This window comes from Macaca thibetana, chromosome 6, assembly GCF_024542745.1.
Source record: "Macaca thibetana thibetana isolate TM-01 chromosome 6, ASM2454274v1, whole genome shotgun sequence".
Lineage (NCBI taxonomy): Eukaryota > Metazoa > Chordata > Mammalia > Primates > Cercopithecidae > Macaca > Macaca thibetana.
In genome coordinates, this window is record NC_065583.1 from 48,123,623 (window position 1) to 48,135,887 (window position 12,265).

A 12,265-nucleotide genomic window follows, 5' to 3' on the forward strand; every position below is an offset into this window, starting at 1 on the left:
ATTAACTATCATGACTATTTTTAAAGTTGGAATGCTATGTGCATAGGCGTTCGAATCAGATTTTGGGATTTAAATCTTAGCTGCCCACTGACCAAAATGTGAGACCTTGGACAACTTTAACTTCTCCTCCCTTTTCAGTCAGTCTCTTAGAAATGAAGTGGAAGAACTGGGAGGCTGAGGCAGGAGAATTGCTTGAACCTGGGTGGCAGAGGTTGCAGTGAGTCAAGATTGTGCCACTGCCCGCCAGCTGGAGCCACAGTGTGAGACTCTGTCTCAAAAATTAAAAAATTTTAAACTAAATCAGATAATCATATTTTTATTTAAATTATTTCAGAATATAATAAAAGGAAAACTTCCAAATTCATTACATAAAGTTGGTTTTGTTTTAATTTCCTTTTTTTTTTTTTTGAGACAGAGTCTCGCTCTGTCGCCCAGGCTGGAGTGCAGTGGCACGATCTCAGCTCACTGCAAGCTCCACCTCCCGGGTTCACGCCATTCTCCTGCCTCAGCATCCCAAGTGGCTGGGACTACAGGTGCCCACCACCATGCCTGGCTAATTTTTTGTATTTTTAGTAGAGACGGGGTTTCACCGTGTTAGCCAGGATGGTCTCGATCTCCTGACCTTGTGATCTGCCTACCTCAGCCTCCCAAAGTGCTGGGATTACAAGTGAGAGCCACCGTGCCCGCCAATTTCTAAATCTGATAAGAAAAATATGAGATTGGTAGACCAATCTCATTTATGAATGTCAATACAAAAAATTATAGACCAATAATTTGGTACATATATATGTACAAAATTTATGTACAATAATAAACGGAATCCAGCAGCATATTTTAAAAAGTATATTATGACTAAGAATAGCTTGTTTCAGAAGTACAGGGGTAGTGGAATATTATGAGATCTACTATGTAAGTCAGCCTATTAATAGAACTAAGGCAAAAAATCATATGATTATCTCCTTAAATGCCAGAGAAAAGTACTTGATAAAATCCAACACATTTATTTTATTTTATTTTTTATTCAACAAATATGTATTGAGCATCTGTTCTGCTATAGCACTGATGATGCAAGAGTGAAAAAGATACTGGCGCCATCCCAACCCATATTCCACTAGAGGGAAACAGTCAATAAACAAATGAGTAAAGGAACAAGCTGTTTTTCAGCTAGCACATACATTTATTTTTAAAACTCAATAAAATGTATATTGGTAAACTAGCTAGAAGAAATAATAAGAGAACATTTATGATAACAAAAGACATACAAAAAAGAAATATTCAAAATATGCACAAGGAAAACTATAAAATACTCTCGAAAGAAACAAAAGTAGACTCGAACAATTATTAAAATCCCATGTTATTAGATAAGAACATGCAATATTATATAGATGTCAGCTTTCCCTAAATTAATTTATAAATTTTATGTAACCACAACAAAAGTTTTGTAGTTTTTTTCTGGAGCTGATTATGAATATCTCCTGCTCCGTGAATACTAGCTGTTTCAAGAAACAGAGATGCCAGGCTTTGGAGCAGGTTACTGAGGAAGTTTGGGAGGAGCTGGGTTTGCTTTGTGCAAAATATGCTCGGTGGCTTATGTTTCCTGCATTACACCTGTCATCTCTGTGCCCCCACCTCTGAACCCTTACCTGATGAGTACTCCTTCAAGAACCAGAGTTTGGTTTGTGTGATGGGCTGTTAGCATGTGACGTGGATCTTCCACTGGTCTCCAATGGGACTTTTTGCTCAGTAGAAAGGTAGCAATCAGGGAATGTAATTTGGGTAGGACAACCTTCCCAGTGCCCTCTTAGTTTCATCTCTAATATTGCCTCCCCATTCTGACCACAAGAGGATGCTAGACAAGAATGCTAAGGTGTGAAAGACAATGCTATTGCCTTAAAAAGCACTGTTGCCGAATTACCTTCTTGGCTGCGGTGTTGAGGCGGTAGTCATAGTTTGGTGTTTTCTCTTCTCTTCTTTAGTTGCTAGTATGGACTTTCAGCTTATTTTTAACCTTAGGCTTTTTATCCAAAACATGTCATTTATGATGAGTTGGAGATACTTTTTATTAGTTATGAAACTGCAATATGCATTTCTAGTCTTTTCCCCCCACTGCTTCTCACCAAGACTTTTCCTTCTTCTAGAGCTACCCTGAATTTTCCTACCACCCAACATTTTCCTATGCCATTCACTCTTCCTGGTCCACTCTCCCTCCTCCATTTCTGTCTGAAAACCTGCCTATTCTTCAGTGCTATTTTCAAAGGTTCTTTTAAAAACACTTTTCCTTATGTTTCCAACTGGAATGTGAAATACTGGTATTTACAAGACAAATCACCCTTTGATTTCTCAGTAATTTGCATTTGTTCTGTAGCCCCCAATCAACTGTGAATATCAATGTAGGTACTCTGTTTTACCTGGGTAACTTCTGGAGCACTTTACTTATTGCCCTGCACATAGTAGGCATCAATAAAGATGGGATTGAATTAGGAAAACCCAAGGGCTTAATTTAGTTCAGTAGCATGGACTGGCTATTCAAATTGTTCATAGGATATCACCCTTTGGAAACTATAAATTGTGTTTAATCCATCATCAGGTGATGTCAGTGACATACCCAGGAGCAGTGGTGGTCTTCACCATAGCACCACGAAGAAGAAGCTGCTGCTAGCCAGATAATTTTAGCCCCTGTCTGCTTATGTTTTCTTCAGTCCCTAAAAGCACCTACAGTTCAGGCAGAGGGTGGGTCATCAACCTGGAAGAGTCTTCCTTAACACTTGGTACCAGCCCAGATTCCAAATAAGGAAGACCCTGAGAATTAGCTGTGCTCACTGAAAACTTTGTGATTAACAGTGTTTTTTTTGTTTGTTTGTTGTTTTTTGCCTAAACCCTCAAAGCAACAAGTTGTTTACATTTATAGATGTACATGTTGAGAGTTCAGTAAACCCAACATTGCTCAGTGTCATCTTCTTAGTAGATTGTTCACCTTTTCATAAATATGTGACTAACAAGAGAGGAGATATTTGCAAGTATCTGTACATATGAATTATTCTTCAAAAAACACAAAGTCTTTCTTTTCTTGCAGGAGCCCAGAAGCTTTGAAGTCACAAGAAGAGAAGGTAGGAAAAACGCACTCATACCCATTTTCTTTTCAGTGTTGACATTTTTGAAGTAGTTTGCTGAAACTAAGATGAACTTCAGACTGTGGGCAGCTCATTCTTTGAAATTTCATGTGGCCTTTTCTGGGTGCCGACTACTTGGTATTTGTCTGTAGGGACTCGATGGACTGAAGGCCAGATTTGCTTGTGAAAACTATGACTTCTACCTACAAGTACCAGAGGAGGGGGTACTTGAAGAACTGGCTCATTCACAATCATGTTTTTGGTTTCTTAAGAGAAGCCACATTTTTGAGTGAAGCTTGGAATAATTATTAGTTTTACCCGACAAAACAACACGAACAACACAAAAAATTGCTTATGGTTTGTGGTATTTCAATATCTAGGAAGAGATACCTCTGTGAAAAATATTTCTGAATAGATTTCTTACAGCTTCAGTTAAGCTGAAATAGAAATAACTAATTAATTTTCCTTTTGAAAACAATTCCATGATGTTCTGTTTCCCCTGCCAGAGTTCTTGTAGCACATTTGTTTTATGGTCTCTGAGGTAAACATATATGGGTGATAATTTCAGAAATCTTTTAGTGGAAATTGAAGTTTGCCTTATTCATTTTCAGTAATACCTAGTCTCTAATAAGGGATGTCTTTTGTATGATTTGTGGAATCATTGGCAATCATCTTTTTATTACATGGATGGAACGATGAGATCAGAAATGAAAATAAGTTCCTGGTCTAGAATGTGGCTTTGGTTTTAGCCTTCACCACGTCTTTCTCTGTGGTACTGTCTCCAAAAAGGGAGACAATCTAAAAGAAGTTAGCAAATTCTATATTGACTCCTAAATCTAACATTGCTTTGCCTCCTGATTAGTTCTTGTGTTATGCAACACAGCAAAAGACATAGGATGGCTATGTTATCAACATGTGTTGCTAGAGCTTGGTAACACAAAGTTTTCACACTATCTATTGTGGCCAGCGGGTAGTTTGTTGCTGTCCATGGTGCTGGATCCCTAGGGTCATAGGATCTGGATAATCTGACTCTAAGATGAACTTTCTGGCTTGCATTCCCATTTGCCATTATCTTTGGTTTCAGACTCGATGTCCTCTGAACTGTAGGGCAATTTGTAAAGCAAACTGCATTGTTTGGATACCAAAACCAAATGGATGAAGGTGGATGGGGCTGGGAAGGATATTTCTTATGGAAAGTAGTGTTCACAGTGGGTACTGTGACCGTGTAAGTTGGAGAGAAATAGCTGTAAGGAGAGGAGAGTTTGACCTGAACTTTGGCTTTGAATAATATCTGTTTATGCCAGTATCCCGACTGTGAATGTTTGGAATTGATTTGCATTATAAAATCACATATAAACTTAACCTTTTTGGAATCTTACTGTCCTTGTGTTGAAAATGTCTCTAATAAGGCTGGGGTTATAGAAGAGCCATGTATTTCTATTCAAATGCATGAAAAAGGCCTGATTGAACTTATGACTTCAAAACCCCGGAAGAATGAGAGTGTCCAGAGGATGAGTGAAGGTGTAGTCAGGCTGCACTGCATTCATCCATAACCTCTCCACTGCTGGAAGCGTCAGCCTTCACAGATGGTTGACTAGGAACATACACTGTGGGTTTGTACTAGCAAATTTGTTCTGACATCACACAAACTTTTTTCTTCCTATTGTGCACTGATGTCTTTCTTGCTTGTTTCTGTCAAAGTTAAATGTTTGAGAGTTCCTGAAATAGCCCAGTGCTGTAACGTCAATGCTTACAACCTGGCAGGAAGAAAAGGAGTGGGACCTTGCCGGCTGGTTCTAAGTATTTTTAGGTCTGGGAATTCACTGACTCACTGACTTGGGTTGTGGGGTTGTTAATCTTCTCCAGAACAGTGTACAAGTATAAAAATAATAGAAGCACTATGGTGCTTCAGTAAACTATTTTTCTTTCAAAGAAAAGTAAGATATTGTCTAGCAATGAACATCTGGGTTGGTTCCCAGCTATGACTTGACCCGGGGCTGAAAGAGGAACAGATGAGTAATAGTTGATTTTTCTGCACAGTTTATGAGGCCCAGGAGAGTCTAGAAAGTCTTCAAGTCTGGAGAGGAAGCTCCCAGTCACAGAACCTGAGGAGGTTTTCTGTTTTGGTTTGTCTTATTTCAATGCTGTACCTGACTCAGGAGCATCCACTCCGTTGAAGGTTTGGAGCCACAGATGGCTAACCAACTGCAACTTCGCACCATGTGACTTTCGGAAACTCTTGACTAAGTATGTGTGTTGAGAAGTGAGAGGGGCTAATGTTAGCAGTGAAAATCGAGTCCAGGTCAAATCATAGTGGGAACTAGGGACAGTTGGGGCACAGTGAATGCATTGTGTGCCTTAGACCTGTCCTCTGCCCCATTTCCCCCTCCTCCCCTCCAGCTATAGATGTCATGCTGTCTAGCTTTCTTGCCTCTGGCCTCACACTGTTCCTGCATGCCTTGTCCCTCATCCTTGTCAAATCCACCTCCCCTTCATCCTTTCCAACTCTGTTTCTTGAAGTGTTTAGCTTACCCTATCTAATTGGAGAGGGAAGGGCTCCTATCAGGTTGTTAATTTCCTGAGATCAGAGACCCTCCCCGCTCCTTCATCCCCAAATTCCTCACAGCCCTAGCTCAGGGCCGGTAGTTAACCAACAATTGTTTCTTAAATTAAATGCAAGCTGCATATTTGCTTTGTGTGTGTTGCCTTTTCATTCTGGCCTTTGCTAGTAATATCCAAGTAAGGCACTGGGCCCTTTGGTTCTAGAAAGGCACTTTTAAAGAAATGATCTGTGGCTATCATTAGATATTCCTGGCTGATGCACTGATGAAATTCAGATAAGCCTAGTATTATGGGTTGAATTATGTTCCCCAAAAAGACATGTCAAAGTCCTAACCCAGAACCTGTGAATGGGACCTTATTTGGAAACAGGGTTTTGGCAGATATAAAGACAAAGTCGTAATGGATTAGGGTGGGCCCTGATCCAATAGTGAGATCCTTATAAGAAAAGGGAGAATTGGACACAGACACACAAGGAGAACATTATATGATGATGGAAGCAGAGAATTGCTGGCAACTACCATAAGCTGGCAAGTTGCAAGGAACCCTCCATCCCTAGAACCTTCAGAGAGATCATGGCCCTGCCAGTCCCTTAATTTTGTACTCGCAGCCTCCAGAACTGGGAGAAAATCCATTTCTCTGGTTTTAAGTCACTTAGTTTGTGGAACTTTATTATGGTGGCCCAAGGACAGTAATACACTTGGAAAATGTTGGACTCAGTAAACTTTAGTTTTCATTGTTGTTGTTGATGATGATATTTTGACTGGAGAATCTCCCAGGATTTTTCATAGGCAAAATGTCGCTCTCAACAAGGAATGTAATATGCAGCATTTTCCAAACTTGGTTTTCTGTGGAATTTAACAAAATTAATTGTGTTGTTTTTGACCATCTCAGGGCAGGCATTCCATGTAGTGCCTTTGGCAAACCCTGCCCTAGAGCGCCCAGGAAGAGGGAGAGCTTCCTCCTCAGAGTGCCCAGGCACCAGACTGTGCTCCATGGGCTGTGCATGCACAGAACACTGTGGCAGCAATAATGAGAATATCTTCTTGGTCATTCTGAAGTTTTCAGAGAACGTTCACGTTCTTTACCTCCCTTTTCCTTGAGTAACCTGTGACGCAGAGCAGATAGCCCTGTACACATGAGACTCCTTCCTTTTCATGTTAATTTTTAGTAGGGATGAGGAATGCTTCTGGGCTGGTGCTCTCTGATGCCCTGAACCTCTCTTTAATGGGTGGTGGTTGCTTAAGTGACTTGATCTTGCTTCATCACATCCCGGAGTGTCTGTACCTTATGTTGGTTGCCAAGCCCAGAGAGCTGAGAGGGACTTCCTGGGGGTGCTTTGTTTCCAAGTTAGATTTGTGAGACTTGAAGGTAGACACTGTAGCAAAGATTGTGGCAGGACTACGAGACTGATAGGGTGTCCCCTGGGAAGGTAATGTGCCTCCCCAAGGGAGACGGAGCCATTCCTCCTTTAGGGGAGTCCTGTGTGACCCTGGATATTCATGCCTGGGACCTACCTATGCGAGCTGCATGGGAAGGAGTGATGGCTGCATCTCTCTGTGCTCTCCAATGCAGGTATTTTTATAACTCCCTCCAGACAACTAAAATTTAATTTCACCCTTTTCTGAAGCTTCAGCAAAGAGTGCCACCCTTACCTCTCTGAGACACTCCCGTGTCCACTGTGAGGGCCAGTGCTGATTGCGACTGCCAAAATTCATCTACTCAAGCCAGTGCTTTTCTCTGACTGATCCCATCACGCTGAATTACAGCCACGAGCAAACACTTGAGTAGGCTGAGCAAATGGCAGAGATAATTCAGCCCTTGTCAGCCATCTCTGAGGAGCATAGGGCGATCTGTGAGCTATTCCAGATGTCTGTGATTGTGCTGTGATTAGGGGCTGCGAGTTTGGGGATGAGCACCAATGTCAGGTTGCATTACCTCCCCCCGCTATGCTGGCTCCCGCACATATCCTAGCCCTGTCCAGCCTGGCCTGGCTTCCAGCAAGGCTGTGAGGGAGCCCGGGAGAGGAGGGACACTGCTGTCTTCAGAGAAAAGGGTAAAAGAGGGTGACCATCACATGCACACTCAGCGTGGCTCTGGCTGCTTCGCAGTGCAAATCTCCTAAGCAAACGTGACCTGCCAGTCTTGAGTGTGAAACTAGAGCGTCACTTTCCGAAAACCCATGGAATCGGTCCCTCATTGGCAGCTGCCTCCAGTAGCCCCTTTATAGTTCTCTGCATCTGGGTGAACTTCAGCTATCAAGAACTGCATTCTGTTTACCATTAATTTTGATTTTGTGTAGCAGATGTTTTCTGGATCTCTCAGTTCCCTGCCTAATCTATCTTGGTGTAATGTGAAGTGGCTGAGTGTCTTCAGTGAAACAGATTAATAAACTCCTAGGTTATTTTGAGGTAACTTCTTTAATAGCTGCAGATGTAGGGAATTTAAAGGGAGCCATCCAGATTTGACAGTGCCTGGAACCGTGGCTCTTTTTCAATTCAAGACTGCCATCTGGGGAAAGACATGGCTTTCCTTCCCCCATCCCACCGTCTCTCACATGCAGTGGGGCACTGCGTGTTCTTCTACAGTCACTGGGCTCAAAGAAGTTGAAAGTGACATCTATCTCCTGTCCCCCAGCCTCACAGAAATTGGCTCTTTCTGGGTCGTGTTGCCTTTTTTCAGCTGCTGGGAAACTATAGTGTGTCTGGTTGCCGGAAGTTGAATGGGGAGTGCATCGCGCACCTAGCTCATGTGTTCTGCTTAAGTAGTGATTTGGTGTCCGGTTTTGATCATGACCAATTGGTAGGCAGCTTACTCACAGCGTGACTTTGGGTAAGTTACTCAACCTTACCTGAAAAAGGATGGGGATAGTAATAGTACAAACCATCAGTCCGAATTCTGAGTTGTAGAAACCCAACTTGTGCTGGCCGAAGCCTGAGAGGCTTATGAAGCTGCAGAGTCTAAGGGTGGATCTGGCTTCAAGAATAGCTGATAAAAGGATTCTCACACTCTTCCTGTCCTTCCTTCTCCTGGCACGTTGGCCTCTTCCAGGCAGCCTTCCAGGATGGCCACAAGCAGCTGCAGCTCACAGAGTCCTGCCTGCTCACCATCTCAGAGGGTGAAACTTTCCCCCAGAATGACACCAGAAAAATCCCATCAGGATTTGCAAAATCATCCTCATCCAGGCCACAGGCAATGGTTTGTCCTCAAACGAAGATTCTGGGCAGGGATGTGGTCGGTGCCCACACAGCCTCATGGACATACTGGGAGGGGTGACTGTGTATGCAGAGCCCTTGGCACAGGATGGGCAGTGTTGGCAGTGCTCAGTGCATGGGTAGTTTTTACTAGAGCTCTTACAGGCCTGGCCATAGACATAGAGGCCTTTCTCAAGTAAGCCAGTTCATTCTTCTGTCTCCAAGATGCATTCATGAGACACTGGATGTTGTAGCCTATTGACTTTTCTATGAAGAATTATCTTTTTTTTTTTTTTTTAATCAGAGTCTCACTTTGTCACCCAGGCTGGAGTGCAGTGGTGCAATCTCAGCTCACTGCAAGCTCCGCCTCCCGGATTCATGCCATTCTCCTGCCTCAGCCTGCCTCCTGAGTAGCTAGGACTACAGGTGCCCGCCACCATGCCCAGCTAAGGTTTTTGTATTTTTTTTAGTAGAGACAGGGTTTCACCGTGTTAGCCAGGATGGTCTTTGTCTCCTGACCTCTTGATCTGCCCGCCTCAGGCTCCCAAAGTGCTGGGATTACAGGTGTGAGTCACTGCGCCCGGCCGGAGAATTATCTTAAACTTAGCCTATTCTGGTCCCTTTCCTCTGTCAGAGTCTTTAACTTTATGCTCTAATTCTCTCATTCTACAATCAGAAGAACTAAGCCTTTAAGATGGTGCCTTTAAGAACTTAAAGACAAACAGCCGGGCGTGGTGGCTTATGCCTGTAATCCCAGCACTTTGGGAGGCTGAGGTGGCTGGATCACAAGGTCAGGAGTTCGAGACCAACCTGGCCAGCATGGTGAAACCCGTCTCTACTAAAAATACAAAAAATTAGCCAGGAATGGTGGTGCATGCCTGTAGTCCCAGCTGCTCGGGAGGCTGAGGCAGAAGAATCACTTGAACCCAGGAGGCAGAGGTTGCAGTGAGCCGAGATTGCACCACTGCACTCCAGGCTGGGTGATAGAGTGAGACTCTGTCTCAGAAAAAAAAAAAAAAAAAAAGTACTTAAACATAAACTTCTCTCCCAAGATCCCAAAATCTCCCAAGATTTCTGAGCACTGGGGTCAGAGGACCAAGCACGGCATTATCCAGAGAATTCCCAGGCTGCAGATAACTCTAAGGTTCTGTTCCCCAGGATTCTCCAATGTAATTCTAGTGCCTGGAACTGGAAAGGCGAGCCTGGACTAAGACAGTACAGGTGAGCGGGGTTCTCACTCCTGTCCCTGCACATGATCTCCCTGATCCCAGGCCTTCCAGGCCCTGAGTAAGTGGCTGTTCCACCCCATCCTCTGGCTGAGCTCAGCTCTCTCCAGGGATTGGAGGCAGCAGGACCTTGTGGTGGATAGCTCAGGGCTCATGATGGATCTGCCAGTGATGCTGTCTGAACTTGAGGTATGTAAATCCTCCCCAAGAGCCACAGCGACACTGGTACCTGGAGCCTTTGCCCTGGACAGCTCTCATGCTGCCGTGCAGGCACAAGTTTTGGAAAAGCAGGGGTTAGGTGTCTTCCTCCCAGGGTCCCCTGTCCCTGACACAGCATGGGCACTGAACAAGTGTTAGATGCCTGGCATGTCCCAGGGCTGACTTGGCTCTATGTCATCTCTCCGTTTCTCACAAAGGTCAGATCGCAGGCACAGGGCCTTCCAGGTTGTTTGACTGTGAACCCCAGAGCTCCAGGATACCTGGTCCTGTTTGCTGTGCTTGCTTTTCCCACCAGTCCCTGGGAATGCTCACCTTCCTTAACTACCATCCTCAGAGAGCTCCTCTGCCCTTTCCAACAACGCGTGGCTTCTTCCGCCAGAAGGAGCTTAAAATGTGTTCATGCACATGAGCTAAACCTCTGTGGTTATGATGGGCAAGCTATAGAGCCTTGGTCAGTGTGGGCAGGATAATGAACCCCTAGGCAAGCCTAGGGGTCTCCTTAGAGGTTGCAATGCAATATTTGGGCATAGGTCACTATCTGGAATTTGTGGAAAGAGTCACATTGTCGAAGAGCTCATGACTCCTAAGGGGTATGAACCACTGCACATTCCCGAGGACCAAAAGACAGGATGGCGTCAGCCTGAAGCACGCTGATCCTGCCCCTCAGGACCGTGGAGAGAGATGATGGTGCTCCCTGTACACCTGCTGAGGTCCCTACCCCACCCAGGAGGTTCACCCTCATCTCTGAGATCCCAGCAGAAGTGAAGCTTGACATTTGTCATCTTTGTTCCTTGACTGGTCCCCAAGCCAGAGGCATTTCTTTGCTTTTCAGGAACCCTTGAAATTATCTTCTCCATATAAACATGGAAGCCCTTTTCAAACCTCATTAAGCTATTTGCCCCAGCATATTAATGTGCTATCCACAAGCCTCTGGGGTTAATTATCTGTGACTTAAAAATCATTTGTTTCTGTCTCTTTTGTCTCATTGCTGCTAGACAATCTTTCTTTATTAGGAAACGAGGTACGGAATGCAACTGACCATTATAGTCTAATTCAATTCTTTTCATCAAAATGAGTTCATCTTTTAAAGCTCTTTTTTAAAAAACGACAAACCTGCCTTTTCATTGTTTTAAGATTTTTTTTTTTTTTAAACAAATCTGTAATCTCTCTGCTTCAGCAGGAGCAGAGTCAGGATGGAAATAATCTGTAACGGGAGACCTCTCCTCTAAATTAGCAAGACCTGCCAACCAACGCTCTCTCTCCTGATTGGCCTCACTCACTCTGCATTTCGCCCATTTCTCTCCTGTGGCAGTGGTGAGGGCTTCCAAGGTGCACAAGTTGGGCTTGGTGAATGAGCCATGGTGTCTTGGCAGATCAGGCAACCAGGGTTGGAAAATCCTGTGCATTCTAACCCACCCACTGGTCTCTACACACTCTTATTTGGGTTATATTTCTTGGCCAAGGCTGCCATTGAGTTCCAAGAAGTGCTTCAGGGCCTGCATTTAAAAAAACAAAACAAAACAAAAAAAACAAAAAAAAAAAAAAAAAAACACCTTTTCACAAAGTGTTGAATCTTGCTTTGAGCTCTCCAGGAAGTCAGGGAGCATGTGCCCCAGAAATGAGCAGGTGGGATGGGCACTGGCTCCATGGAGACAGTGACCCACAGCCTTCTGGGATAAGAATGCAGCCAAGAGTGGGGAGACCTGGGCCGGGGTCTGAGTGCAGTCAGAGCAGTTGGATGGTGTACAGAGCCTGGTTCTCCCATGTACTGCAAGCCAGTGATTGCCCCTGCCCTGTTCTTCAGAGCTCCAGCTTCTCAACTCCATTCTCTGCCCCTCAATGGCTCTCTCACCCCATCAGTGTCTCAAAAACAGTACCTGGGACCCTAGTATGACAACTACTACTTGTAATGGAGAAATGACTCCTGTGGAAAGGTGAATATAATTATCAGGGCATG

The 12,265-nt window shown here is 44.0% G+C and overlaps 1 protein-coding gene across 3 annotated transcripts in view; it reads left to right on the forward strand.

Annotated features, from left to right (window-relative positions):
* The window catches only part of FSTL4 (follistatin like 4), a 412,553-nt gene that overhangs the window by 36,125 nt on the left and 364,163 nt on the right, over positions 1-12,265 (forward strand). For all 3 annotated transcript variants that reach the window (XM_050792758.1, XM_050792761.1, XM_050792760.1), the window contains exon 3: positions 3,074-3,107. In XM_050792758.1, the coding sequence (XP_050648715.1) occupies positions 3,074-3,107 (34 nt within the window). The remainder of the gene's footprint in view (positions 1-3,073; positions 3,108-12,265) is intronic.